Source organism: Coturnix japonica, chromosome 8, assembly GCF_001577835.2.
Source record: "Coturnix japonica isolate 7356 chromosome 8, Coturnix japonica 2.1, whole genome shotgun sequence".
Classification (NCBI taxonomy): Eukaryota; Metazoa; Chordata; class Aves; order Galliformes; family Phasianidae; genus Coturnix; species Coturnix japonica.
Window position 1 is genome coordinate 16,660,559 of NC_029523.1, and position 25,081 is coordinate 16,685,639.

The following is a 25,081-nucleotide window of genomic DNA, read 5'->3' on the forward strand; positions in this document are numbered from 1 at the left end:
GATTTTGGGTTGTTGGGGTTTTTTTTTCTGTGCATTTTGGTTGATTTTGGTTGGTTTTCCCTGCAACTAATTTTGCAGAGATTTTGATTCTTTTTTCACCTTAAATGAGAATAAATCCTACTGCACCTATGCTGTAATTCTCCATATTCCTGTCCAAGGAAAATCCTATTTTCCCAAGAATCCATGAAGTATAGAAATAATAATGGGAATGTTTGCTTTCTGTTACTGTCACGTACTAGAGATACAGAACCTTTCTTCACGTTGCCATGCAACCAGCTGGTGTGTTAGAAGTCACTGCTGATTTGCTTGTACAAGTTCTTTTATTTGTGCTATTGGCCTTTTTATTTGTGGACTTTAAAAGCAGACCTTCCCAATTAAGTCATCTTCTCTGTGGGCTGTTTTTTAGCTGGGCTTATCTATTTTTTTTTGGAAAATAATCAACTTAATGATCATAGAAAATGATTGTAGAGTAGATGTGGGAAGGGAGAAGATTAGGGAGAGAAATACAGAGTATTTGCATAAATCATCTCAAGTGTATTAGAAAAATATCTTCTAAAGATTTTACTTCCACGTGTAAGTTGTAGTGCTCTTGTGGCAGTGGTACATCCCCAGTCACTTTGCTTTTATGTCACAGTGTTCTGGCTTCAGCGCTCAGGCAGGTTGTTGACCTTACAGAAATGTTAGTGTTACTCATTCAATGGGAAGTTTAAAAAGTTCTGAGCTGATATTGAAGTGAATGATTGTGGATACTAAAGCCTCAGTGTGAGGCCTTAATTTATATGGTGGGAATGAATTAGAGTTCAGAAGGAGCAGCAACATGTGTGACCACTAGTAGAACAGACTCAAAAACCAGCATGTTTCAGCACCTCAGGCCAACAGGTTATTAATGATGTATGAGCAGATAAACAGATCCTGCTTGAGTGCTAATGATTGGTGAATAAACTGGTGCTGTTTCTCTTAGAGATGCCAACATCATACATCCAAAGAAGGGAACAGAGAAGCAGGGACAGAAACATATTGGAAATACGGCAAATTTTGGTGAAAGCAGTAGTATTGCCCTGTACTATCAGCTGTGCTAGTTGAGTAAATCATTACCATGCAGAATACAAATTACCTCCTGAAACTTCTCAGCTTCCCTTTCTCTTATTTCTTCATCCATTGCTCTTCTTTTGGCTCGTTCTTCTTCAATCTTCTTCTGTATTTCTTCTTGAGACAATTGTCCTATTTTCTCAAACTTGCTTTTCAGATTCTTTGCTTGGATAGAACCACTTCTTTTTAGCTTTATTAATTCTTCATATTCTTTGCTTAGCTCAAAAGTTTCAGATTCCTCTTCCAGCTGTTTAGAAATAACAGAACATAGAAGATACCTTGGTTATTGTCACTACCCGTTCTGCCCACAGATTGGTGTAACTTTGAGTGCTTGAACAACTCTTTTAGCTTGGAGTTATTTCAAGTCGAAGACCTTTTCCTTCTAATGACTTTTCTCTCAGTGTGGTCTGGATTCTACTGAGTTCATAGCATCATTAAGCTTTAATTTTAAAATATTTTTGCTCTGGTTTTACAGATCAAACAAATGAGATTTCAGGATGTCACAGCTGGAAAAGAAGTGATGTTACTGGATGCTGTAATTGTTTATATTCTGCTCTATCACTTCATGACCTCTGATGGCAATAAGGGAATGCATTTCAGTTGTATCTCTTCCTCCCCAGCGTGCATTTCAAAATGTACTTGCAAAGCTCACAAGCTGTAGGCTGTTATTACTCGCTCTAGCTTTGCTTACAAAAATAAAGTCATTCTAATATTCAAAATTGAATCATATTCTGCAAATTACCACCCACAACCAAATCAAATTGGTGTGCACTTCTTGAATGTGCTGTTCTAGTCATCTGGTATGCAAGGCAAATTCTGGGTGTGATTCTTAACATCAGCTGTGACAGTCTTCAAATCCTTGATACACTAGAAACAACTCAAGGTCACTATAATTCCTTCCAAATTATTTAATAGGGCATTTCTGTGAGGAGGGCAGGAATTTTGCTCTTTTTTCCTTTTATCTTTGAATTTTGAATCTAGGTGTTTGTTTTCCACATATTGGAAAGATGTTGTGTTTGTTTTATTAACGCAGTAGAATTTGCAGGTAACTTAATTGAAATGCTAAAACAACAAATTGGAAGTTGTTTATACTTCAAGGGTAGCAAGGGGATACAGGCGTTTTCCTGGTAGGTTAGAAATTAAATGCATGCAACATTATAAAAAGATATTTTGGATTTTCATTCTTCTCACGTGATACAGGAAATATTGATTTAAAATCCCTTAAAAAGAAACTTCCAGTTAAAATCTTATACTCTGAAGTCTGAATGTTGTATTTTTCTTTGGAGCATGCATAACACATCTCTGGATATACAAACCTCTCCCATTTCTTGTCTTAGCTGTTGGAATTCTTGCTTTTCCATTTCCAGTTTTTGCCTGCGTTCCTCTTCTGTGCGTCTCTTTTCTTCTTCCATCTTTTGTCTCAGCATCTCCTCAAAATTAATTTCCAGTTTACCAGGGATGAGAGATTCTTGAGAAAATGTCTTAAACATTTCTGGTGGTTCATCATCATCCAGCACCTGCTGGAAATTCACATCGTTAATGCTGCATCCTGAAGGTACCTGGGATTAAATATCCAAGTATTCTGCCACAGAGCAGTAAGGTGCAGTAGGGTTTTGCTTTGGTGTTTTGAGATGGAATGTGTCTGGGGGATTTGTTTGATTTTAGCCCTTTCTTATTACAGCTCTAAACATTTTATAATGGAGATGAAGGTGTGCATACAAATGCAGCCTTTTCTACAAGATGATGGGAGAGCATGTCCTCTGAAAGCAGCTTTGGGACTCAAAGCTGTCAACTCTTGTTCATTCCACAGACTGTCCTTATATTAAGTATTTGTGTCTAAGTGGCATTGCCCTATATGCTGAAATATCTGTAGTCTTTCTTGTAGGCAATCTGTGTTATATTATTTGATATCAGTATTGCTAATATGCAATATTAGAAGAATTTTTAGAAGACATGCCAATGGAAGGTATGAAATCATGTTGCCAGTTCATTGATTTCCTTCTTTCCCTGTCCTTAGGCTGCACAGCTTGGCTGGGCATTAATGGTCATTCTTTATGAGGTGATTGCTTGTTTTTCTGATCAGTTCATAAGAGGATAGTATGGCCCCAGAAAAGCACTGCTTAACTACTTCCAAAAGCTGGAAATCTAGAAACAAATATTTAATCCAACTGCATTTGTTAAAGCAGAGCATTACTATGACATTGAAAGGTGATAACCCAGTCATCTGAATTGCACAGGAAAGTAAATTCTAGATAAAAACCTATGTGAGTCTACTTGTGCGTGTAACTATGTGGACTTATTTTGTCACATTGATAGAGATTGTCTCAACAAGAGCAGTCTAAGGTGTGCAATGAAGTCAATTACTGATCTAGAACTGCACAAAGATAACGGCTTTTGGCACTGTTCAGTCAGTGCATGTTTTAAAAGCCTTGTGGCAAACACTGAGGAATGCCCAGAATTTCAGGCAGACTGGGCTCCAAACAGGAGCCATCATCCAAATTCTGTAAGGGATTAATGGATCAAAGCTTCCATTTGAGAAAGTGTTTTAACTTACATATATATATAAATGCTTTAGTACTCCACTTTTTCCCTTATTCGTGGTTACTGCTGTTATAATTTGTGCCTTTTACTGCTGCTTGTGCCATCCTTGTTCATGCCTGCTTCTGTTTTTATTTGTTTCTTCAATAGCATTTTGGTTTGGTTTGGGGTTTTTTTTTTTGGCTCAATCAAATACTCTTAGTCACTACAGATTTCCTTCAAATTTTCCCTGTGAGTAAGCTTTCAGCTGGACTGCAGCCCCACCATTCCTTCCATTCTTCATTCGTTTTGCATAAAACCAGCTTAGTTGTAGAAACTGTCATGGAGAAGTGGAATCAAAAAATGAAGCTGTAAACTATTTCCTTCAGTGAGAACAGTGCAGAGCTGCGTATTTTTTAGGAGCTAACTGCAGCTAAGTTAGTAAAGAGCTGTGCAAGTCTTTCTGATGATGTATGACTTCATATGCTCATGAAAGGAGAAATGTTAATTCAAAATGTATTAATGTATTTGTGTATGAAAACAAAAAGCGCATATGACCAAATTACTGCATCTGTTTGTATTTTTGAGTCAGTAATAAAAAGATAGAAAGCCAACCTATTCCTGATTTAAGAGGAAAAAAAGAGAAAGGCAAATATCAGCTGAATTGTGTGATACACAAAACCCTTGTGGTTAGCTTGGTTATTATTATTTCAGCTCTGTTTTGTGAAGAGAGGCTGTGGCTTGGTCTGGTTTGATTTCTACAAACTAGGAACAGACAGTTGTGGGAAACAGCCCTGTAATGGCAGTGGTGTGCAGCTCTGGCAGACAGTTTTCAGTGGGCAAACAGTGATTGATACAAAATAGAACGGCTTTTTGTTCATACTAAGACATGTTCTTCACATAGTTGCTAATGGAAAGCGATCGACGGCAGAGAATTGAATGCTTGAGTCTGAAAGGGATCATGTTGATAGTGGGAGACGTGGAAGTTTAAATATAGCAGAAGAAAGTGTGAAACAGGGAGGTTCTTGCAAAAGGAGGTGGAGGCAGCATTGATGGTTTTCAGCAACAGCATCAGTTTGTGTGTATTTTGTTAAAATTGAATTAAAATGGGTAAGCGTGAAGAAGTTCTAAGACAACAATTTAAACACTTAAAAATGAATATGAGGTTTTAGTAATTCTGAGTGAGATCACTTGTGTTCTTAAAAGTGCTTAAAACACATCAAATTGTTGCTGCTATATTGTGTAGGTGTGGAAAACAGGCTTGTGTTTTCTATTCCAAGTAAAGGAAACTCTAACTCTTTCAGAATAGTAATTAACAGAAAATTGTTCTAGCACGTATATGCTGAAAACATCTTCAATTAATTTTTTAGACCAGAGAACATCTTTACAGCGCTGTTACAGTTGCAGGCTGTGCTGCATCAAATGGATTAAGCCTTGATTAATCAATGAGACTTTTCTTGCCTGGATGTTTAAGCTTTTGTTACACAGAGGCAGAAAACAATATTCTGAAGAAAGCAGTAAAAAACAGAAGGCAGTGAGTTGTTGGTGTCCTTGCTTTACTTTCTTTGAATTATCTGCTGGCTTTTCATTAAGATTATAGTGGCAGAAGTCCAGTAGCACTCCTTTTCTAGAGGTTTAAGGTTCTTTGCTCCCACTTCAGAGTTGTGGACAGGCCATACACATTATTTTCAATATTTGCTTTCCAATACAAAACCTAGTATAAATTTACATTGTAATTTTGTGGGTGGCCATGCAGAGTAGAGGTCTGGTCTTCAGCCCAATTTTCAGCCAGAGGGAGCACTGCTAACAGTACTAGAAGCCATACAAAGTGTTCTGTTGCTTCACAAGCATCACTTTGAATTATGAAGAAAAAAAAAAAGAATTAGACATGCAGATGGTCTTTCCTAGTAAAGACACACAAGGGAACATAGGAAGAGACTGCTGGATAAATGAGTTATCCCACAGTTCTTCATGGTATGTCTTGCCCTTCGTTTTGAATAATACAATACTTGTATTTTAGCTGGTGTTAAATTTAACTCTGTATTTCCTAACATCCACCAGTAAGTAGTTGGTTTACATCCAAAAGCCTGCTGAAACTTGAACTTAGTGGAAAAAGCAATGAAAGACTCTGTGCTATTTTGTGTACAAACTACTGTTCCGACCCTCAGATGTCGGGCATCTGTCTTTATTTCCAAATAATGTCGCTGTCAGTCTTTGCTCCCTAAAAATTCATCTTTGATATAATCTTAATTCAGATTTTATCATTGCATATTACAGGGATCGATTCCAGTTCGATGTTCTGTATAAAGAATTGTAACAGTAAATTCCACAAGTTGCCTTTTCTGTTTCTCCAAACAAGTAATGAAATACAATAAAAACCTCAATTAGCTGACTTCAGCTTCTTCATTTTTTCCATGCTCAAGGGCCACAGATTAGCTCAGAATATGCACTTGCACTGAGCATTCTTCTAGTATGGCGTGAATTACACTTAAGTGAGTGAGAAACGTAGGGAGATTGACTTGGAAAACTGCAGCTAAAGACACAGGAATTTCTCCCTTGCCCTCAGCCAAACACAAAACCTTCCTTCTGAAGATACTTTGCTTTGCATGTTTGCAAACATAGTACTGGCAGTTGGAAACAGTATCTGCTTTTCATTTGATATCTTTTCTAGGTTTGTTGTGAGGAAGGATAGTTTCTTGATAATTTTTTATGGGGAGCCCTAAGTAGTTTGCCTTCCAATAAGTAGTAGGGTAAACTAATAAATGAAGAAATTGAAGCATATGCTTAACTGCAGTTAAAACTTTTCCCTTTCATTGTGGAGACTGAGGGAAAATAATAAACTAAATACTAAACAAAGTATCATACCATGTTCTTCCGTGCTTCAGCAAATGCCCTTTTCTCTTCTTCTATGCGTCTCCTTGCATCTTGTTCTGCTCTCCTCTTTTCCTCTTCTCTCCTCAGTCTTTCCATCTCCTCAAAACTGAGCCTAAGTTTACCAGGACGGAATTCTCTACCAGAATTTTCAGATTCTCCATGGCCACCTTCATTTATCTTCAGAAAAAAATGGAGAGGGGGAAAAATATAATGTTTGGATAAGGTTTTTTGTTGCTTTTTTTTTATGTATCTTTTCTGAATAACAAACAAGTACTCCATTAATTCCTTTCTGATCCTTTATAATTGCTTTTTTTTCTCCCGGAGAAAAAATAGAGACTTTCAAGATGAGGCTGGATCAGGCTCTGGGCAGCCTGATGTAGCTGTGGCGTCCCTGTTTATTGCAAGGGAGTGGGGCTAGTTGGCCTTCAGAGGCCCCTTCCAACTCTTAAGGATTCTATAATTCTATACTGATGATTCGTTTCCCATAAGAACCTTTTTTAACCAGAAGAGAGAGAGAGGAAATGTATTTCAGAATCCCATATTGAACTTCTGTATTTATTGAAATTGCTTCAGGGTGTAATTTGGAGCAGGATGCCTTATCAGGAAAAAGATAAAAAAAAATTAAGTATCTATTTCATAGTTTCAGGATTGGATTATTTCCTGTAAACAAGCACTTCCTATTCACTTTCTTCACATCATTTCCATTGACTTTTATACCATTGAGTTATCACCAGTGCATTTATCAGCTTAAAGGAAGGCTGTAGTTTTATAGCAAAACTAAATTAATATTTTTAATTAATCCAGACTGACATTTTTGTTTCTTTTCTTTTTAGACATTTAATCATCACTGAAGAAAGGGAACTGAGATATTTCAATATTTCTTATCTCCAGTAAACATTATCTGCTAAGAGAAACCCATTGTTTGCAAACTACAAAGAAGAGCAAAATGAATGAACCATCTTCAGAACATGTCATGGAGTACCTCAGTTGTTAACGGTGGAAATTGACTGGGGACTGTCAAGAGTATTAATGCTCCAGCTATCTCTATACTGCAAGCAAGCCTGGTATGTTGGGTAGACATCTGAGGGAATTACAGAGGTCTCATAAGGGGGGGAAAAAAAGCAAGAAAGAATTGAAGGAGTTGAACTACTGAACTCTTCCGTAAAGGAAACTTTTTACACCAGGTTTTGACAACCACTGATAGCAGATATAACCGCAAAATAGAAAAGTACCACATGGGTGATTTGCTTTTCTTTTGAATTTGTAAATTCCATTGTCACGCTTTTATATTACTTGGTTACTAAATGTAGGTATATAAGGGTGGGAGATGTGAAGAAAACTTCAATTGGAATGGCTATGGTGGTTTCACAAAGTTCGCTCTCCTTCATTTTCTTTTCTCTTTCACTTATATCCCTACTCCAAAAGAAAACAAAAATGAGCATTATTCACATAATGCCAAGGTTATCGTTAGGGAATAACCATTCCATAAGGTGATTTTTTTCAAGGGCACAGGGAGGACAAGAGGTGGGGGTAAGGGGGTATTAACTTCAGTTTTGGCATCTGTCTGAGCCTCAAACCTTCCCAGTTTGGACCAATTGGGAATTTCAGAAGTTCAGCTTTCTGGAGGTTCTGTGTTGTGCTGGTTTTTGGTTTATTTTGTTTTTCCATCAAGTAGCAAATTGCTTTTGAAATATAGGCAATATAATGATCTTGTTTGTTTAAGAATGGTAATTTATATTTACACTGTTCTTTTAAAGTTAAAATTAGCAAATTCATAGAAATAATATGTTTAAAGTTCTCAAGAAATATGAAAAAACATGACTCCTTAAACTTCTTTGTATGTGAATGAACAAAGTCACAATGTTTGAGATGGTATAGAGGAAGGATACTTAAATACAGAACTTCAAAATAAAGCTTTTGCAAATAGAGAATAGTAAAATAGGAAATACAGTACTCAAGTATCTGGTGTTATCTTATCCTAGTGCCAAATGCACAATTCCCTTAGTATGATTAAAGAGCAAATTATAGTGAGGTCTGTTTATAGCTGAACTAAAATAAGTCTGGCTCTTGATAATGGAAATAGTTTTGCAAATAATATAAAACAAGTTGTGAGCAACAATTTGGTGTCGAATCTCGTAATTTCTAGTACGTTGTTCTTTACGCCACTGCCTACAAGACGGCCGACCTGTCTTTATTTTCTTCACAAAAACAAGTTTAAAAAACCAACACAATGTATCGTGTTTATAAAGATAAGTGTGGGAATAAGAAGGAGCATTTTCCTATACTGATTGTCTTCATAAAAATTGGTTACTTAAACATACAAAGTACTTTTCATGATCAAAACAGAAAAGTAATTTTCTTCCTGAGGATTTACAGCTTAAGTGCAAAGTCCTACAAAGTGCAGATGTGAAAATTGATAATACTGACAACAAACATTTTATTTTAATATGAGAGTTATACCTACATGGGTAGTGAGTTAGAACCAAGATGAGAAGCATCTATTTCAAAACTTCATGGTGACTGAATTGTCAGGTTGAAATCAAGCTAAGCAATGACAATCAGGTTCAGGAGTGAATGTAAAGGCATATCCTCTATCAGAATTCTATAGCAGCATGCACAAAACATGTACTTACCATCTGCTGTCTGGCTTCTTCAAAGGCACGTTTTTCCTCTTCTAAACGCTGCTTTGCTTCTATCTCTGCTTGCCGCCTTTGGTTTTCCTGTCTTTGTCTTTCAAGTTCTTCAAAAGTTACCTTCAGCTTACCGGGAGACACTTGTGTTTCATTGTCCTGATTTTCACCCTGTATAAGAAAAATGAAATAGTTACCTTTTAAGTAACACACAGGTTTATTGCTTAGGCATTCTTAGATGTGCGGTTTACCGTGAGAAATGAAAAGCACTTGGTTTCCTTAAGGAATTCCTTTTGTTCCTCATATTTAAGCTTCATTTCTTCATCCAGTCTGCCTTTTTGTTCTGCTCTTTCTTTTCCTGTGTTATCAAAGTTTACTTTCATCTTCCCAGGTGTTTTGTTGGGCTTTACGGGCACTACCGTAACCAGTAGAGAAGCATCCCCTTCCTGTCCAAAAAGATATTTATTATATTTTCATAAAGCTTCACTTCTAGGCAACTTCTTAAGCTGTTGTTTTGTTACCTGTGTGCACCAAAAGTCCCAAAATAATTACTTGCACTGAGTATTAACAACAATAAATCTGTCTGCCTCTGACAGTCACTAATTTTCTTGTAATATCTGAAAGCATCAAGACTGAATTATACTTTAAACATAATTGCTGGCAAGGTGTCATTTCTTTACATATTTTCAATAACTATTTCTTATAAATATTCATTATTTGGATTAGGTAAGAACAGGTGGAATTTCGAATATGTAGAAGTTGCAGTGGCGGTCTACTTCTTACTATGTAAGGGAGATACGGTAGTTGGAACAAGGTAGTAGGTCCAGAGGTATGTTCTTTGTCAAGCAGATCAATTTGCTTTTGAGGGATGTCTCTGCTTCAAAATTATTTTCATCAATTATTTTGCCAAAATACGCTTCTCCCTTTCTTTTTTTAAGTTAGATACCATGATAACAAGGACACTGTTCAAGAACTTGATAGGTTTTGGTGGTGAGTTGTTATCTTTTTATAACTGTAATATGAATGTGCTTCTGTGTTACTGACAGAAGACTGGACCTTCAAGCCTAGATTTTTGAGATGATATATTTGTTTGCAAGATTTGAAATAGAAACCCATACGTTAAATGAGTTCATTTGAGGGACAAAAGTTACCAAGAAGTTGAGACCAGTGTTCAAACATCAGTATATTGACAGAACCCCCTTTTATCGACAAGCTTAAGGCAAAGAGCTTTACGGATTTAGTGGATCATTGTCAGTTACCTGAAATCATTGTGGTGGCTTTGAATATTTGCATTTGAATTGTTCTGAACCCTTCAACATATTATTCATGCTTCAGACTCTAAAACTTAAATAAATTGAGTTTTAAGTGCAGGTAAGCACTTCTGCATGCTTTAAAAAACTATTTGCTCCTTGGTTGAACAGCAGTGAATACCTGTGCCCTTTTGGAACTTCTCCCAGCCCATATAACAATAATAAAGCAAAGTGAATAAAAATGCAGGTGAACATTTCTTTAAAAAAAAGCTGATTACCTCTGCTGCTGATTCAGTTCCCGTATTGTTAAAGTCATCAATCTATTAAATAAGAATTTCATAGGATTACATTAATTTGGCTCTTTGCCTTAGATTTTCAAACAAAGAACTGGAAATTTTTTGTGTGTGTCAGTTTTATGTATGTAGCACTTAAATTCACAGAGATGGTAACGACTGAACCTTTGGTGGAGTATTTCAGACAGGTTAGCAAGCTGAGGAAAAGGAAACATGACATGGTAGACAAAGCATGCTTCAGCATTCTGAACACTTCAGTGATGAACCGAGGAAAGTGCTTTAGGTGTTCATTCTTCATGTGAGCATTCCATAATTGCATTTAAAATCAAACAAAAAGCCATGACAGCAAAAGTATTTCTGATCTAAGTGACATCGTCTTCCCTTCAACTCCCTGCAAAAAGTCAGTTGTATTTGGTGTCTTGATAGTGTTAGTTTTATACAGGAACGTTCTTTCTAGAATTCTCCATGATATATAATTCTGCCTTTCAAAGTAAACTAAATATTTGCTGGATAAAAGTGTACTTTTAGCAGGAAAGGTAACAATATTGAAAGTAGAAAATACTGTATAAGTTCCTATTGAAAACCGAGTTCTCCTGCAGCACTTTTCCTCTTTTCTTACAAAAAGCCAAAGCACTTTTCATAAGAAAAACCTAAATTAAATATTCCTATCTTTTTGTAAAACACGTGAAAAATAAATCTTATAGTCCTGTCATCTCAGTGTTTACTTGTACTGCAGTGTTTGCAGCACTGAGGAAAACTTACAAATGGAATTTAATATGATGCCCCAATGCAAAATCTTACAAATGACAAGATTTTCTCCTTTGGCACAGTTAGAGTCTGTTCACATGTAGGTGCAGGAACAGCTCACAAAGTGACAAAGGAATTAAACATGAATTATTGTGATTTTTAGTTTACTTGCATCCTCATACATTTGCCTGATGAGGTCATTTTCACACTTCTTAGTGCCTCAGTTCATCTGTCACTGAACTGCATTCACTGATTTGTAAGCAAAAAATAGCCCAAAGTAAGGGTTCAGAAATACTTTCAGATTAGTTTAGTAAATTCTATAAACACTTACAAACCCCGGGTTGTGCCTGGTTTCTACTCCTACCACATTTATGTTTGCCTGCTTTTGTCTGTAACTCAAGCTTTAAAAGTGGTTACCCTGAAGATTATTTAGATAATATTCATCTTCACTTTCTTCCTAAATTCAATCCCATTCAGTATCTCTCTCACGTAAACCACTACGATCAGAAACCTTAGAGTCAAATACTTTTGCTGAATACAAAGCTTTTTCTAATTTGTTGATAATTATACCTTATTTTGGTTAGATCACCATACCTCCTGTGCTTTTTTGGCTAATTCTCTTTGAATTTTTCTTTTCTCAATCATATCCTGCTCAATTCTGCGCTTTCTTTCTTCTTCCGTTCTTTTTCTTTCTTCTTCTTGTCTTTGCTTCTCCATTTCGGCAAACTTGCCTTTAACAGTTCCTGTGATATGAAACACACAAATCAGTAAGGAGATGTGATGCCTACATTGTGGGTTATGTGGCCTTTAAACTTCAGCCTTTCTTACCTATTAGCTTTGGAACGTAACCTTTATCTGTCTTAGGTGACTTTGAATCGTCATCTTCATCAGACGCAAGCAGTTCTTTCATCTGGTTGATGAAATATAGAAAAAGTAAATTTTTTACACTTTAAATACGGTTCCAATAATATTGTCTTAAAATAGCGTGAAAATACTTTCACGTACAATACTGAATATTAAAATAACATAAAATATTTGCAAAGAAAAATAACCTCCTGCTTTCTCCTGTTCCATTCTCTCTCTCTAACATATTGTTCTTTTCTTCTTTGCTTTTCATCTCTAGATCTCCTTTGATTTCTTTCTTCCCTTGCTTTCTGCATAGCTTCAAATTTATCCTTTACATCACCCTTGTGAAGCTTGGGCACATAGGACTTTTGGACGGGTTTAGATGAAGAAAGCAGAATCTTGATGAAGATATAGAAGAAATGAAGATAAGAAAAAGAAAGTTGAAACAGATGAACAGAAGCAGTCAGGCTGGATTAGAAAGAATGTAAGAACATAAAAGTACATTCAGGGTTATGAACTTTGTGCCATTAGCCATCATCTATGAAGTATTTGTTCATAGCTAAACAGTAATAAATACTGAAATATCCTAAACGAGTTTTGGCACTGTATTAAACTTAAAAACTGTGATGATGAATGCCGCGTAACTAAGTATATGAGCAACACAAATGTACGCTTGTTTTTATTTATTAAACATTATATATAGATTTATACTGTTGCACTGAAATTGTAATCACTAAAAGAGGTCTTGTGCCCCTAACACCACATTTAAAACAAATGTAAGTAGGCAGACATGTAATAGAACATGTCTGTGTTCTGCAACTCTTCCACATCTGTAAATGGTTTTAAATACATGGCACTATCAATTCATTTACAACTTCCAATATGATATATACTTATTTTTTTCCTTAATATTCAGAGAAACTCATCCAGTGATTTTATGGTGTAAAGGGTCCAAGGTCCTGGCTGGCAGGAATCTGGTACTAATAAAGGTAACAAACACATCTTTGCCAATACTTAAGTAAGAGAAGTACCTACTTTGCAGTATGATGTTTTCCATCTTTTTACTGCAGTGACTGCAGAAATGTGTCAGTGCAGTTATGCTGAGAAAACTGGCTGAAATATTGTTTCATATTTTCCACCTAAACCAACAGCAGATACTATAATGATGTTTTGCTTTTGTTCCTGCCACTCAGCGTATCATGGCATAAGTAGAAATATTTCAAGTAGCCTGAATTGCCCCCAACATTACAAGTCTCTTCATTCATTTTCAATACCAATATGAACATGTCTAAAGCTGCTCTCAGTTATCCTTCTATTGTCTTAAAATCGACAGTAGCCAGACTTATGGTATAAGTGCATTTTACAATGGCTTTTTAACTGCCCTATTTTCAAGCATCAGTCGTAAATTACTATATTACTTTGACTACTCTAAAATTGGTACATACCTCTGTTTTCTGTGCGATGTCATTCATGGTTACAGTATTCTGCTCTGCACCTGGTACGTTTTGATTGCTTTCAGTTTCTACCTGAAAGAAACAGTTCTAGTTATATTCCTTTCTTTTCCTTTTAAATGATGCTTTGACCATCTTCCTGTAAATAAGTTTGCATGGGCTGAAACTGATGTATCACAATTTCATTTGGTCCTTTGAGGCTCACAAAGAAATGAATAGGTTCTAAGTATGCAACAGTAATTAAAAGAACAAGCTTATGATTCACTATTCATGCTCATACCCCCCTTACATAGTCCCAGATATTGGTTTTTAATTTCCATTTTAAAAAGAAAGTCAGAGCTCTCAGCCAAGCTCTGGCTGCCTGTTACGAAACTGTTTTTCTCAATACTGTGCTAGCAGAAAGGAATGTGCTCTGCACCTCTGCCACTCTGCTTCAGGCTGAGGTCTGAGCCAGTGAGCTCAGGTTGCAAGAAGTCTGCAGAACGCTCAGGCCAAACACGGCCTGCTGGAGATGCTGCCTTGCCTTTGTACAGCTTTGCTTTCTTCCTACTGCTGCTGAGTGTGTGAGACAATGAAGCTGGGCTTCAGGTAGGTTTGGCATCTTGACTTATCTTGTGAGGTTATTTGTAAAATCCATAAAAGTAGAAAAATCACAGTCAAAACTTTTTTTCCCTTTGCTCTATACCACATGTACACAGTTCTAAGGGGATCAAACGTGGGATGTGATCGTTCAGTTAGAAGAATTCCCCATGAAAACTATTAAGTCAAGAGAAACATTTCAGGAGCAACTAAAGATTATCTGGTACTATAGATAGCATGCGTGCCATGTGACACAAGGATGTGACCAAAAATGGCAGCATTCCCTGTTCTAGAGACCAAACTGTCACTTTATGAATGAACTGAATGTGACTGGGGTGTAATGAAAGCACAAGTTGTATCATGGTTTAATCATGGTTTAATCAAACGCACAAGAAGAGTCCATGGAGGGTACTCAGTAAGTAATCCTAATTGTAACTGTGCTTCTAGGAAGTGAATCTTCACAGAACTATGCTTTGATTCTATCAGTTCTCAGACTCCATTGATTTACTCATTGGAAAAAAAACAAACATGTTTCGTATGAGCTGATGTAAACATTTTTCACTTAGCGTTCTGAAGTTGTAAAACAGAAGTCTTCCAGTAGGCACTAAGCTGACTTTGAAGCTTTGTAGTTAAGACTTAAAGATTTCTGGCAAAACCATAAGCAAGCAGTTCCCAGAAGACAGTTGGTTTCCTGAGTCAGGATGATGATCATGGCTGATGTCCGTGAAAATCAAATTTATTTGAATAGAAGCATAATGATTTTTATCACAAGAAACATGTTAATGGCTCAGTTACACTTTGGGTATTTTCTGGCAGTGTGGAACAGAATCTGTTTTGCTTTAATGTATGACAGCTTATTCCTGACTCCCTTTCTCCTGCTGCATCAAGGAAAGCCCCAACTTTACAATGAGGTCAGTATGAGTTCCAAACTCTTCCTAAGCACATTACATTGTTGAATTGACACCCCCACCAGCCAGTGTTAGGAACGTACAATTAAAAATATTACGACTCTGTGAAATAATTACAAAAAGACTTTGTCACGTGAGCGTGATACGAACCTGGATGTACTGATGTAGAAATGACACTTCTTGAAACATTAAACGAATGTATTTTATGAGCTCTAATCTTTGTCTATAGTAACTTTGGGAGAAAAAAAAGGGGGGGGGGGGGGGGGAGGGAACAGAGAAAAAGCTCAAGATGAGTCAGGGTAGTTGTTTATTTTTCCAAAAGAAAATAGAGAAATATGCAAAACAGAGAAAATACATTGCAATCCCAATGATGTAAGGAATGAAGGCATTTTGATTCTTTTTTGTTACATTTTTCCCCTCGAATCAGATGGGAATGGCAGGGTATGTTATGTTTTATTAAGTTCCTGCTTAGTTTCAGGTAAGCAATAGCATATGACAATCCTCTTGTGTCTGGAAATGGAGATGACTTTATGAGCATTATGAGTCTTAAGGTCTCTATATGCCATGGACATCCAAACTTTTGTCTTGCCTGGGCTGCATTGAGTGAAGAGGGAATTGTCCTGGGCTGCTGCAATTCTTAGTGAGCTCTGAAGGTGTTCATCAGAGATGACTGATGACATTTTACTCTTCCTGTGTTTCATCCTCTGAAACAGCTGCTCACAAACGTACGTACTGCCTAAAAGCGATGGTGTGAGGAAGGCATGACTGTGAAGTGAGGGTTATAAAAGTCTGGTAAAGAGAAATGGCCAATTTTTTTATTGCAGCTCTATACTTGTGAATTTTCAGATGGAATGTGTTTATGGTGACTGAAAATGGACTCACAATCTTGAAACTTGTTCTCAAATTCCTTTATCAAAATGGAAAGCGTGGCTGCATGTTTTTTGCTGTTCACAGGACTGTGTTCAGCCAGTGCATCAAAATCTATAAACAAATTTTGCATAACATGAGCTGGCACTGCACTGTGCCCCATGCCCTGCTTCCAGCCCAGGACAGCAGGTTGGACGTGCCTGCTGTATGCTTCAATGTACATTTGTCTATTGTGCTGTTGAGTTTGAACGTCTTAAGAGCTTATCATACTTCACACATGTAAGTGATATCCCATAATAATCAGTATGACTTAAAACTAATTAAGACCCTTCGACTTCCTCATTCTTCTCTGCAGGTCTGAGAGAAGCCTTAATATAGGGCTGGAGCAGAAAAGTAAGCCCCAAAGTTAATCTCTTGTGAGAAATGACTCCATTTCACCTAAAGTGCTCCTGTGAGGATTGCTGCTGACCTTCACCGTAACAACATAACCCATCCATCTTAAAGTCACTTAAAAACCATGGCTGATTGAAAATCTGATTCACTTATGTGGATGCCCTGCCCCTGATACAGAGAGCAGAGCTCAGCGCTGCCCTTCGCTCCCTGTGAGGAGCTGCTTGCCATGAGGCCTCTCCTCAGCTCTGCACTGAACAAACCACTGGACCTCAGTTGCTCCTCATATTTATCTTGCCCTGCAGACCCTTCACTGTCTTCACAAAGCTCCTTCGGATGCTCTCTAACAATTTTACATCCTTATATTGTGGTGACCGAACATGCACACAGTGCTTGAGGTGAGGACACATCAGCATGGAAAAGAGTGGGACAATCCCTTCCTTCACCCGCTGTCAGTGCTGGGCCTGGTGCACCACAACCTTGTAAATTCCTGCTCTTTGAACTTCCAATAATGTGCCAGTCTAACTTGTTGTGGTCCATCAAGATGGCAGATACTGCCATTTGGAATACTGCCACATCTCCTCTTACTTTAGGTCACTTTCCAATCCTTTTGGCATCACCTAACTATTAATGTGCTTGAAGGTTAGCCAGCTGGCTCCAAGGCATTTTGCAGCTGTAAGTCATTCTGCCTCCACCTTTGATGCTAACTGATACGGATGTAAAGCAGTAGGTCCTCACTACACATGATACAGCCCATGTTTGCCCCCTCATCCCTCTTCATGCCATTTAGACCTCAAACATGAACAGCAGCAGGACCTTGCCTCAGGGACCCCTCGAGTGGTTTCCTTCAGGGTCAGGAAGCCCTGTAGCCTGCAAATTGTGGAAGAATAGCTCCCTCATCATCTACCAATAGCTATACAAAAAGCAGGTACTTATTTTCCAACCCAAGAAACTTTGACATGCTATTTTCTAACAATAGCAACTTTTATCTAAGATAGTATTTAATACAAGTAATGCTTATTCTTTAGCACAACAAGGGTCTACTTGTGTGTGTGCCTACTTCAGAAGACATTTGTCCTTCTATTACGAAGCTGTCTAAAAACTTAAGATTCCCTAAAACACTCTAAAGCTGAAAAAATTAAAACCATTCGTGGGACACAGGAGGTTTGATGGCTCCTAAGTCCCCAAACAAACCTCCTTAATTGTAATTTATTTCAGTGGAGTAATTAACACCCCCACGTGAGAGACGCAGTGAAATACAAGTGTTTTCCTACTCTTTACAAACAGGAGTACGATGCAGGGACTTAAAATAACCATCGAGTTGCTCTGTGATTCCTCCTTTCAAGAGGCCCCCCTGCCGTCTTCCTGGCTACTGTGAGTTATAAATAAGCCCTCTGCAGCACAGTCTAAGTTACGGTTACCATCTGTCTCTCTTTGTGATCCACTTGCAGGGAAGACTCCGTTATATAGGAAAACCATATTGTGAGACTTGGAAACTTAGCACTTGCAGCCAAAGCACTTAAGAGAGGAAAACACGGTCCGTAATGCTAAAGTATTTAAAGGAGGATTAAATAGAACTGGAAAGAGGAGGGGAAGGTGAGCAAGGCTCACCATTTCTGTCCTTACTGCAACTTCTCTGGTATGACTCTACCAGCTGTTGTACTAAATTACAGATAGTGAAGTAGATTCTAAAATTAACGGGCATGGGGGAAGGTCCTGAGCTGGTATAAACTGTCAGCTCCTCTGCAGCCAACGAGCTCTGACAATTAGCACCAGCTGCCCAGCCATTACATCTTGTAGAATACAAAACTACTTGCACTCAGTTGTATTTAATTCATGATATCTTTACGATTAAAGATTTACCAGGACCTACCAAAAACTGACCCAGGACTTCATATACAACCTTTTCTTCCCTCTTTCAATTCATTGCACTTCAAGTCTTCTGTTACAGCAGCATGGCCTTTGCAGACATTGTGCTGTTTATACAGATCTACTTTGTGGAAGCTATTTTGAATATGTTTACACAGCTCTAAATACTCCTAATGTGACGGTGCCACACAGCCCAGCTTCTGTGTTAGAAAAATAAAGTCACCCCTCTCTGTGGAAGAGATCTGCCCCTTAATTCCTTGCTCCCTTCAGGTGCTATTATGGGGTAGGCATACTCCTGAACAAAGCGGGGCCCAGGGAAGTGCTGGTGAGATCTTCAGGCCTGTGATTCCGTGCTCCAAGACATCTGCTGATCCTGATTACGAGACGCAGTAAAATGTGAACTCAGACCCCTAAGAGGAAAACGCATGTTTTGCCCCATGCCACAGTTCCTCCAGCCTCTGCTGTGTCCCAGAAGCTGAAGAGGAACCTTAAGATTTGAGCTCAGCTCCTGTTGTCACTGCCAGGCTTGGAGAGCGGGCACTGAAATGTGGGACGAAACGCTGTGCGTGAGGTAGGGCTTCAATTTGCCTCTTCCCATCTCATATGACAGCACGCAGCCTACGTGCTGCTTCCCTGACACATGGACCCTTCACCGCATGGAGGGAGCTCCATTGACCATCTCCACTCTACTGAGCGTTGGGGCCGATGTCTGAGGGCAGTGCCTTGGCCATCCCAGCGCACAGCAGGGCTCACCCTCAGCAGCTCCACTTCAGCTTTCCCCATCTCGTTTCCAGTTCAGCTGAGGCACCGTTCCTTGCTAAGGGTGCTACAAAGTGGAATGTCCACGCGTTGTAAATTATGGATTATCTGATGGAGGAAAACACCCATGTATGGCATTCCAGACATGGCTGGAGAAAGCATTTCTTGGGGATACGTCCAGAACTGTCTGCCCAGTTCTTGTGTTTTTCTGAGGGTTTTCTGCACACACCAGATATGTTCCCATGTTAATGTGTATTCCTCAGTGCACGTGGCCCTCCTATAGGGCTAATTATTATTTCAGAATTTCGTTTCAAAGGGCACTTTTCTAAGAGACCTGAAGGTAACGGCACAGCTCTGTAACACCACAGCCAACGCGGCGCGGCTGCCGTCTCAGGCAGGCGCGCGTGCGGGGGTTCGATCGACTCTCATGGCCAATTTCCTTCGCGAATGTTCATTATACCGACAGCAGCTCTTATATACCCAGACCAAACCCGGTAACAAATCGCTAGGAAGCTGTCAGAAGACCGCACTATTCCCCCCGAGTCGCTGCGTTGCAGCGGCACAATCACAATCACAGCAGCATCTACCAAACATCCCGGCGCTCACCAACAGCCCGGCGCTGGCGCGGAGACACGGCGGCTCTTGTCCGCTCGGATTCGTGCCGTAGCCCCCGCGGTGCCCGTTGCCGCTCTGCGGGACCCGCCGCCCCTTCCCGAGGGGACGCGACGAATCCCGTCCCGGCGGGTGGTGGGGGCGGCCGGGATCCCCTCCGCTCCTTACCTGGGAGCGCTGCCCCGCCGCTGCGTCTCGGCGTAGTCCCGGCGGAGCGGGCGGTAGCGCTGCGGGCTGCGGACGCCCCTTGGCTGCGGCCGCGGCTCCAACGCTGCAACTTTCCATAAAAGTCTCGGCTCGCGGCCGTCGCCCGCATTCCAGGCGAGCCCCGCGGCGCGGCAGCTGTCCCGCCTCAGCCTCAGCCTCAGCCCCGACCCGCGGCGGCTCGATGTGCCCGGCCCCTCGGCGCGGCGGGGTGCTCGGCCCGGCCGCCCTGTCAGCTCCCAGTCAGCTCACAGCCACCTCCCGACCCTCCCCCCCTCGTCCACCCCGCACAGCCGTCCCGGCCAACGGGCTTATTTTGGGCTGGAAGCGCCACGGAGCCATAAATAACCGGCCAGGGGGGGCCGCGCATTCCTGGCCGAGGGGCAGCGGCAGAGCCCCGGGGCCGGCAGAAGTTCGGGCCTCGTCCCCAGGTCCCCGCCGCAGGGAGCCCGGCCCCGCACCGCACCGCACACTCACCCCCGGCTGCGGAGCGCTGCTGGCAGCGGCTGCTTCATGCTCCGCTTACGGAGCGGCTTTATAACCTGCCGCCGTCAGCTCCTCGGTCGCTTTATGGCACACGAGGAGCAATCGCCTAATAATAGTGCTGTGACAGTTCGCTGATGGAGCGGACAGGAATCCGGCCCGTGCCAGAACACAGAGCGCGTTCAGCCTCAAGCAGCGCCTTGCTCTGGAAACTTCACTAAGCACAGGCAGGAGTGTGGTTACATTACATCTGAATGCATTCCTTTTCCCCCTCGTTTCCTACCTTTCCAATTGCACCGTCCCCAACTCAGAACTTTTCTATCTCCCTTGTATTTTGTCTGCCAGACTGGAGCCAAGGGGCAGCCAGAATCGCAGACATGGGGATGATAACCACACGCCATCAGCCTCTGCCAATCTGAACAACAGATATCACTGCTAGAACACAGTATGTATTTCAAAGGACAGCGCAGAACTTTCCCCCAATGCCACGCTCAGAACAGCTGTATTGCCGAAGTCAGGGCACACACATTGAGTTAAGGGCAGGAAGCATTCAGTTAGCAGCTTCCAGCAGACATACACCCAAATTTACTCATATCAAAGCATTTATGCACCACTGTTGTGCAGGAGTGAGGACTGGACACCTCCCTTAAGTGCTGCAGTTCATTACCTGCCCCCCTGGGAAGCCTTAGTTTTCAGCCAGAGCTCAGTGTAGTGGGACTGAAAAACAAAAAACCAAATAACAAACAAAAAAAACCAGCTCCTAAAACCAAGAAAAGAGATAACTTGACAGAAATAGAAGAATGCAATTACAGCACACCGGTTAGATAGATAGAGATCTCAGCAGCAGAACAGCCGCTGCCCTTGTCACACCTCTGATACCTGCTGTGTCTGCAGCCACGACAGCCCTCCTTTGGGCAGTGTTCTCATTTATAAGGTGTCTGCCTGAGCCACCTGTTGGACTTCAGGGCTAAAAGCTCCACTCTTCATGTTTGGTGGATCACTGGCCAACGTGTTGAAAAGTGATCACTGCTTTGTACAGGAGAAGCAGAATGAAACGGGTCTACAAAACCAACACTCTCTATTGTCATATGTTTGTTGGATTCTAAGAAGCACATTTAAATTCCAGTTCAGATGGATAACTGGTACTAAAGCTGCTCCCATATTAAATATTTTCACATTAGATGTCAAGAATTGTGCAAACTCCAGTTTTAGACAGTTATCCAAACGAGCAGCGTCACGGTATTGTTTTATTGAGTAACACAACTGCAGTTCATTTTGGCAATAGGAAGTTCACAGATATGCTTAACCAAGCACTTGATTTAACACATTTAGTTTGACAGAAACCAAGGGCTACAAAAGTGAAGTATAATAACCATTAAGAACGCATTAGAAGTGAGATGATTATTACAACCAAATTGCAAATGATGTAAATACTTGATTCTTCTACGGTCCTCACGCATTCAACATTTCTGATCTCAGCTGTAGTTATGACAGAAGAGGACGGCTTTTAAATTTAGCTTGCTCTTATTAGCACAGAAAGGAGCATTCACAACTGTTTAAAAAGAGGTTATGAACTACATTCTTACTTCAGTTCTGAATTCAATACAGCCACATCAGTCTATCACTGCTTTGCTGCAGCTCTGGCATTTTGAGTTCTCAGAGGTGGAAGACGTGGAATTCTTCAGCTGTGTGGCAGTTATTAACAGATACTCCTTATGTCCCTTTGAGCTCGGTTGTATAAACCTCAGCAAGAAAGCAGCTCCCTCCTACCTCAATTCACAGCTCTGCTTTTGGAGCTAGGAAGGGCAGAATATGCAGATGCTTCCAGGGAGAAGGTCCAAAAGGTCCTGAAGGTATCTGCACATGCACATTTCTCTGTTTCCCCTTTTCCCCCTCCCTTCTTCTCCCTCTCCTTTTCTTTCTTCCTTACTTTCTTTTTCCTTCCCCCTCCCACAAAGTTCACATAAACAGAAGCCAAAGTCTGAAAGAAATACCTATTGTTGATACCTCTCTGCAACCGGATGCTGTAACTCTTATTCTGGATGGGAAACATCAGCCTCATTTCTGACCTGATTCTATGGACTTCTGAGAGCTCTGTGATGTCATGGAAGAGCTCCTGACCTAAAGGGGACACATTGTTTGAACCAGAAATATCAGGTACTTAAACCAGTTTCTACATATTTTGGCATAATATATTGGGTTTTGGTTTTTTGTTTTAAATCCTTTCATTCCTGACAGACCACAGAACTAAATCCTTGGGAAACAGCCTCATCTCAGCACTGTTGAATAACATTTGGGCTGTACTCTCTTCAGAAGTATTTTATAAATACAAGAATTGGTCATTTAGACAGGAATTTACTACTGTAAAAACGTGCATTTCTGCTTTCCTGTGATGACTGCTAAGGTCTCACTTTCTCAACACTTTATCGGACCAGACAAACCACAGCTTCCTGTGACACAGTGCCCAGGTGTTATATTTGATGTGGAATACAACATTTACTCTCTTACTGATTCTGAATCCAGTTCGACACCTATAAAATTCCATTCACAGACTACAGAAAGCTGCCAACACACAGGAATTTTAGAGCACTGCAATGAGAGGAGATGATGCTTAAGATACATGACACAGACTTCACATTCTGGTATTGCAGATATTATTAACTGAGAGAAAAAGAATAGCAGGGTGCCAAGTTCAGCCACCTGAATGTTGGAAACAGGGCAACAGCAGCATTTGGAACTTCTATTTTATTACACATAGAATTATACTATTTTATTTATTTATTTTTAATATAATCAGTTGGCATTTCACACCAGTCATATGACACTTTTTCACAGTCTTTATCAAATGTACACGACAAAATGTTGGCTTCAGTAAAACCTATGGGAAGACACAGGTCGTCATCTTCAAGTACCATCAGTTTGGGCTGTGTGCAACACGAGTTGAAATGTTTCTAATCAAAGTTTGCTTCAATGTGCTACATTACAACAACATGCTCCTGAATATCTGAGTGTTCAGAATTAGTCTGTAATTAGTCTTATTTCTTAACACAGGCTGGATTCTTGTAGGCTGGCTTTCTGTGGCCAAGAATACATCAGTGTAGTTTAAAAGCTAACTAGGAAACGCTGTTTCAGTTTATAGGAATTCGAGATTATGGATGATTATTAGCTCTTGCACAGTCAAAATGTTGCCTCACATTTTCTCATGCCACATTACAGTGTTGCCCCCTACACAAAGCTCAGGTTTCCATATCCTGAGCCACCACACTTTTGCATGTGCCCATTTATGGCTCAAATCACCACATTTCCTCCTAAACAGGTAATTGACCTCCTTACAAGGAAGGCAGGAAGACGTAAAAACTTTTAATTCCAAAATGCTGCCCTTGATTCTCTTTCATGATTTAAAAATTATCATGATTTTAAAATGTATTTTGAAATGCTACAATAGAACTAAGAACATGGTGGTGATGGATATAATTAAGTCTTTACAGTTTTAAAAAAGAAAAAAATATATATATATTGGCAAACTAGCATAGTTGTTTGGATATAAAAGTGGTCTGATACAAACAACTCCATGATTATTAGATTTCACACACAAAAATAAAGCAAAAGATGCATACTGGAAGTTGTTACTGCCCAAATGGTGCCTGCATCACTCTTACTATACTGTAGTACAGAATGACTGCTTACATCCACACAAACATAACTGCAGGGCAGTGGCAACATGTTCAGTTTTGTGACTGTGATTACTTTATTGCACGTGTCACATGAATCAGAGACTGTATAACTGCATATACACCCACTGAAACACCTCCCTGCTCTAGACACATCATGACTTTGAGACTCTGTAGTGAACATTTTGTACTATAAGCCTTTACATGAGACACATCCATCAGCTCCACTTACAAATTATCTGTGGCAAAAGTACAGTATTTCATAAATAAACTTTACCAAAATATTACAGAAAAAAAGCTTTGGGATACATTAAGTATAAATACGATATCAGCTGAGCTGCAAATTTAATTTAGATATATACAACAGTACGCTCACCAGTTCTTTTTGTATCCTCCCTGAGTCCTTTTCCTTACTTAGCAACATGGTACATTTTCAGATGTTTGCTCATTAACAGCAATGAAAGCTTCGGGGTTAGAAAGAAAGGTGGGAAGGAGCATGTCAAAGTGCACTCCATTTCACATCTCATGGATTTTAAGCTTACTGTACCTTTGCTTCTAAGAGCCCACTGGTCATCACATGCCCATGACCACTTACACAAGCACTGGCATGTCTCAATGAATCTGCTCCAAGATAGGCCATTAAAAGTTCAGTGCGTCGCATTAATAATTGCATAAGGTCTTCAGCCAAACTCTCCATAGTTGAGTATCGTACCTTTTCAAAGTCAAAGATGTCTTTGAGGAAGAAAAGCACTTGATCCTAGTGGGGGAAAAAAAACAACAAAAAAGGAAAAAAACATGTATTTACTTACAAGAAGAAAAAAGAAGAAGCATGCAATGTTACTTCCATAGTAATCCAATGTAATTCCATAGGATTTCTTTTTTAAACTAAGATAAGCGGTAATTAAGAAGAAGGTGCAAACCTTGAAGAAGCAGCATAAGTCATAAAGGGAATTTCTAGGACCCAAAAAACCCCATGCCAAAACAGGGCTGATATGTTCACATATAGCATAGAAATGAGCAAAAAATCCATCAGGTACCTGGG

At 39.8% G+C, this 25,081-nt stretch overlaps 3 protein-coding genes and 1 long non-coding RNA gene across 29 annotated transcripts in view; 2 read left to right on the plus strand and 2 right to left on the minus strand.

Annotated features, from left to right (window-relative positions):
• The window catches only part of FUBP1 (far upstream element binding protein 1), a 43,038-nt gene extending 27,612 nt beyond the window's left edge, over positions 1–15,426 (plus strand). For 9 of the 10 annotated variants that reach the window (XR_001556845.2, XR_001556847.2, XR_001556848.2 and 6 more), the window contains one exon: positions 7,314–8,599. Coding sequence is in view for 6 of the 10 variants with exons in the window: in XM_015869995.1 (XP_015725481.1) it covers positions 7,314–7,331 (18 nt within the window). In the remaining 4 variants the exon portion in view is untranslated. Of the gene's footprint in view, positions 1–7,313; positions 8,600–12,523 lie in introns of those variants that run through there. The other variant, XR_001556844.2, reaches the window with a different exon arrangement.
• Positions 1–22,652, minus strand: part of NEXN (nexilin F-actin binding protein) — a 30,763-nt gene extending 8,111 nt beyond the window's left edge. For 2 of the 16 annotated variants that reach the window (XM_015869969.2, XM_015869971.2), the window contains exons 1-11: positions 19,850–20,077; positions 13,692–13,772; positions 12,453–12,644; positions 12,229–12,310; positions 11,995–12,143; positions 10,639–10,680; positions 9,362–9,556; positions 9,114–9,281; positions 6,472–6,657; positions 2,406–2,609; positions 1,115–1,336 (exon numbers count right to left, since the gene is read on the minus strand). In XM_015869969.2, the coding sequence (XP_015725455.1) occupies positions 1,115–1,336; positions 2,406–2,609; positions 6,472–6,657; positions 9,114–9,281; positions 9,362–9,556; positions 10,639–10,680; positions 11,995–12,143; positions 12,229–12,310; positions 12,453–12,644; positions 13,692–13,772; positions 19,850–19,966 (1,638 nt within the window). In that variant the 5' untranslated portion in view covers positions 19,967–20,077. Of the gene's footprint in view, positions 1–1,114; positions 1,337–2,405; positions 2,610–6,471; positions 6,658–9,113; positions 9,282–9,361; positions 9,557–10,638; positions 10,681–11,994; positions 12,144–12,228; positions 12,311–12,452; positions 12,645–13,691; positions 13,773–19,675; positions 19,808–19,849; positions 20,078–20,362; positions 20,493–22,362 lie in introns of those variants that run through there. The other 14 variants (XM_015869979.2, XM_015869977.2, XM_015869975.2 and 11 more) reach the window with 14 other exon arrangements.
• LOC116653744 lies at positions 20,564–23,802 on the plus strand. The gene is made up of 2 exons (XR_004308128.1): positions 20,564–20,813; positions 22,327–23,802. It is a non-coding gene; the product is annotated as an uncharacterized LOC116653744 (long non-coding RNA).
• Positions 23,112–25,081, minus strand: part of MIGA1 (mitoguardin 1) — a 32,955-nt gene continuing 30,985 nt past the window's right edge. Inside the window, exons 15-16 of one of the 2 annotated variants that reach the window (XM_015870001.2) lie at positions 24,960–25,076; positions 23,112–24,796 (exon numbers count right to left, since the gene is read on the minus strand). In XM_015870001.2, coding sequence (XP_015725487.1) covers positions 24,578–24,796; positions 24,960–25,076 — 336 coding nt within the window. In that variant the 3' untranslated portion in view covers positions 23,112–24,577. The remainder of the gene's footprint in view (positions 24,797–24,959; positions 25,077–25,081) is intronic. The other variant, XM_015870002.2, reaches the window with a different exon arrangement.